The sequence below is a fragment of the Solea senegalensis genome, linkage group LG5 (genome assembly GCF_019176455.1).
Source record: "Solea senegalensis isolate Sse05_10M linkage group LG5, IFAPA_SoseM_1, whole genome shotgun sequence".
Lineage (NCBI taxonomy): Eukaryota > Metazoa > Chordata > Actinopteri > Pleuronectiformes > Soleidae > Solea > Solea senegalensis.
In genome coordinates this window covers 11926711-11930415 of record NC_058025.1, presented here as the reverse complement: position 1 = coordinate 11930415, position 3705 = coordinate 11926711, and the positions used below count along the sequence as shown (strand labels likewise).

The 3705-nt window shown below is 39.4% G+C and overlaps 1 protein-coding gene across 1 annotated transcript; it reads right to left on the bottom strand.

The window, feature by feature from the left end:
* Positions 1–1631: 1631 nt before the first annotated feature.
* LOC122769439 (transmembrane protein 252-like) lies at positions 1632–2910 on the bottom strand. The gene is made up of 2 exons (XM_044025965.1): positions 2523–2910; positions 1632–1890 (listed from the first exon to the last, which is right to left on the bottom strand). The coding sequence occupies exons 1-2, from the start codon at positions 2771–2773 to the stop codon at positions 1632–1634; spliced, it is 510 nt and encodes a 169-aa protein (XP_043881900.1). The 5' UTR covers positions 2774–2910.
* Between the last annotated feature and the right edge of the window lie 795 nt (positions 2911–3705).

The window sequence follows — 3705 nt, the reverse complement described above, 5'->3', positions numbered from 1 at the left end:
GTGGTTGTGCTGGTTTTCTTTTATAATTGAATTGGACACGTCTAATGGGACAAATAAAAACACATCAGAGTGAGAGATGCTGCCTTCAGGCGGTTTTCAGATTTTAATTAAACATGTTCTTAATTAAGAGCACTATCCTGGGCTGGTACTTAGCGCTGTGAGTGAACATCCTTGAGGAAAAGTGGAGGCTTTTTTGTTGTGGGGTGAGCACGCGGGCACCTGTGGAAAGTGTAGAAGCTGCTGTGTTGATAAGAAACGAGCCGGGGATTTTATCAGTGTATGGCCTGAGCGAGACACACAGAGCAGGATCTCATAAAACGCTGCCGATTGCCGTCATTACGAGTTGAGGACATGCCAGTGGATATCCGCAAGGATGTGTTCACTTAGTCAGCCACACATTACAGGTTATTGCCGCTTTATAATGTCGACGCTCATTTCTGAGGCTTTGAATGAGCATCAAAGCCCAAAGTTTGTCACCTCACACTTTTAGCTGAAATGAATTTGACGTTTCAGAGGACGGGTGTCAAATGAGTAGTTGCATTAGATGTGCACCCTTTTTTTATAATTTGGGCTTTAAAAGCCTCAAAGTTGCAAACCTGAGCACATTAATGTGTTTTTATTGTGCTTTAAACTCAACTGTCAGAAAGTACCTGCTGCGACAAGTCGTGCTGTTGTACAGACTGGAGAGACATAATGGCTCATAAAATAATTAAATATACAGTATACATAAACGGGCACGGATGGAGTCGCAAATACTTTACATACATTGTGAACATATTTCACTACATCTCAAATGAGTGTATTGTATGTTATTTAGTGCATATTGTAGTGATTAACTCCAGACACTGTATATATGTTGGATTTATTTGAAAGTAAAACATGAAATAATCTAAGTACATTTTAATTGATAAATCCCTGTTTTTATTTTAAGAAAACATAATTTTAGTCTTCTCTCCAACAAGGTTATATCTACGCTGTCTTGTTCACCAAGTTTTTCAACCTCACTTAAAATGTTATTTGTCTGACACACTTTTCTTCTAATACTTTAAGGACAGTATCTTGGATACAATAGTATTTAATTACATTATTTTTAATATTCTCAGTTCAGGTCAGACAACATGAATCCTAATTAAATCAGGTTGCCCAGTAATAAGACACATAATAATATTATTGTTGAATATTTAGAAAGAAATGTGAACACAATCATTTTCTAAATACCTTGACATTTTTTTTTTGTGTAACACAAATATAGATCTCCCCTGACCAGATGTAGTATAATTCATTTATACACATTTACATACAGAGGTCTCAAATTCACAAATTGGAAATAAAGTGCAAATGTAAAAAATAATAATACTTTGTCTGTGCAAGCAACAGGATTAATAATGTCATGTCAACAACTTGAACACGAAGCTAATCCTCATAAACATCTGTGTACGATCACAGTTCAGAGGGAAAGTGCTGGGTACAGATCCACGACTCAGTCGTCCTTCATTTGGCAGCCGAGCGACCCGACCACGCGAGCCTTTTTCTATGTTCAGGCTCAGTCCGGAGCTCGTGCCTCAGTGCAAATCAGCACCTCGTCTCTCAGACAGTAAAGCAGGGACACGTGTCTCTCCCCCTTCTTCAGTTCAGTGTATGGACAGGGCCTCTCTCCGCTCCTCTGCACCCACCTGTCCCTGCTGACAACGCTCAACCTGACTGTACCGAGGAGGCTGCTCCCTGCTCCACGTGCAGTCTGGGGCCTCGGAGCCGTCCTGGTTGTACAGCGGCGGAGCGAGACTCAGCACAGCGTCCACCGCGTCGACCACAACCACAGTTTCGGGGACTGTGTGAGAAGAGACCTGGTTTCTCTGGGACTCTTCATATGATGGAGGAAAGGAGCTTGGTCTGCAGAAGGAAAGAGTTGTGTTAGTTTGTTTTTTGTTTAGATGTGTTTGTTTTACAGAGATAATGTGCATGTAATCAAATTTCAGCTTTTTATTTTAGATTTATTCACTATTCCATGAATTAAAGTGTGTGTATCCAATGCATTGCTCTTAAAAATGGTTGGACAAAATACAAAATGCTATGTTGTGCACAAAGTCAGCTCATTTCGTGTCATTATATTGTGAATTATTTGTGGTAGTTAGTGTGTCATCTTTAAAAAGTGAGTTTTCATGTAAAACACTGATTTTGATCTCCATTTGAAATTGTGTTGAGAGATAGAAAAACTAATGTTTTTCATAAATGTTTGTGTAGTTTTCTCCACACCAAGAAACTAGCTATAACTAGTTGTATTATAAAATACATTAATTTGCTGTATATAGTGATGGACACCTACTTTTGTTTATTGAAATGTACTTTTCTGACAGCTTGCCATTGGTAATATGCTGCACACTCTATGGTGTACATTTAGATATTTTATCATTCTTTAATTTTCTTGTAGATACAAAAATCTTAGTGAGTATGAGAAGTATAGAATGTATTACTATTTTAATATCATGGATATCAGTGTAAGCAGGGCTCACAGGTGTATTTACCTGTCAATGGTGAAGACCTGGATGTGATTTTGATGTCCTCCTCTCTGGTACATCTTGGTCCTCATGTTGTGACACATGGTCCAGAAGACCCCGGTGATGATGGCCATGAAGCCCATGACAATCATGATATAAGCTGGGATGTTCACCTGTTTAGACACCAGGTAGACACCGACGCACACCAACGCAAATCCCACTCCAGGCAGCAGTAAACGTGCCAGAGACCACAACTGCTTTGTCACATTCATAGTCATTTTAACTCACTTGAAGCAACTTCCACAAGTCTTTTCCTCACAGACAGTGATATCAGGTACAGAGATGATCAGGGAGGCTTAGATTCATCCAGTGCCTTGTCTGAATTGTGCAAATTCACAATCCCATGTCATGCCAAACAAATGCTGTTGCAGCTGAAAGTGTGCGACACGTTTCTCTGCCTCCTCAGACATACTGTAAGGGGAGGTTGCTGGAATGTTCCTCCCTCCTCGGTTGTATATTAACATTGTATTAATCTGGGGTCAGAAGGATGAGCGAGATAGGACGACTGCAGGCAAAAACATTGAGAAAATTCTTTTGGCTGAGAGCTGATAAGAGAACAATGGACGAAACTTGCTAGTGGACATGGTGAGTGCTGCATATCTCAGTGTACTCCGTTCTTTCCATTGTGACAAGAGGAGGAAAATAGCAGGTGGTTTATGTAACGTTAAAAGCTGTGGTATGATGTGTAAAATGAGGGGAGAGGCGATGAAGTTAACTTTTCAAACTCTCTTCATGACATAACCTGTACTGGCAAAAATAAACATATGGGACACTTGAGTTGTGAATATTATTCTATATTAGCTGATCTTTTCCTTTACTTAAATTCCCGCAATGGGATAATTACTTAACTGAGGTAGAGATTTATGTACATGTTTGTATGCATTATCTTTCAGGTGTAAAATCTAAGAAATTCCTAAGAGATACTCCCCATTGCTGTGAGGTGTCATCATATTTAATAAATCCTCTCGCCAAAGTGACCACATAGTCTTTACGGTCTACAGTGTTTCATATGTGTCTCCTTCCTCGGGTCAGACGTTGTCAGATTTATTTGGTTATGATTAGGAAGAAATGTAGTAAAAGTAAAATAATTACTTCCATGAGCATCTTAATTGTCATGGTGAGAATCATAAATGGTCAGTTGGGCTTATGG

What these genes read in the sequence shown, in the direction of transcription:
- LOC122769439 (XM_044025965.1), bottom strand. Translation starts at nt 2,773, where the DNA reads ATGACTATGAATGTGACAAAGCAGTTGTGGTCTCTGGCACGTTTACTG. An exon ending in CAGGTCTTCACCATTGACAG is followed by an intron (nt 1,891 to 2,522) that starts GTAAATACACCT and finishes TTCCTTCTGCAG; the next exon opens with ACCAAGCTCCTTTCCTCCAT.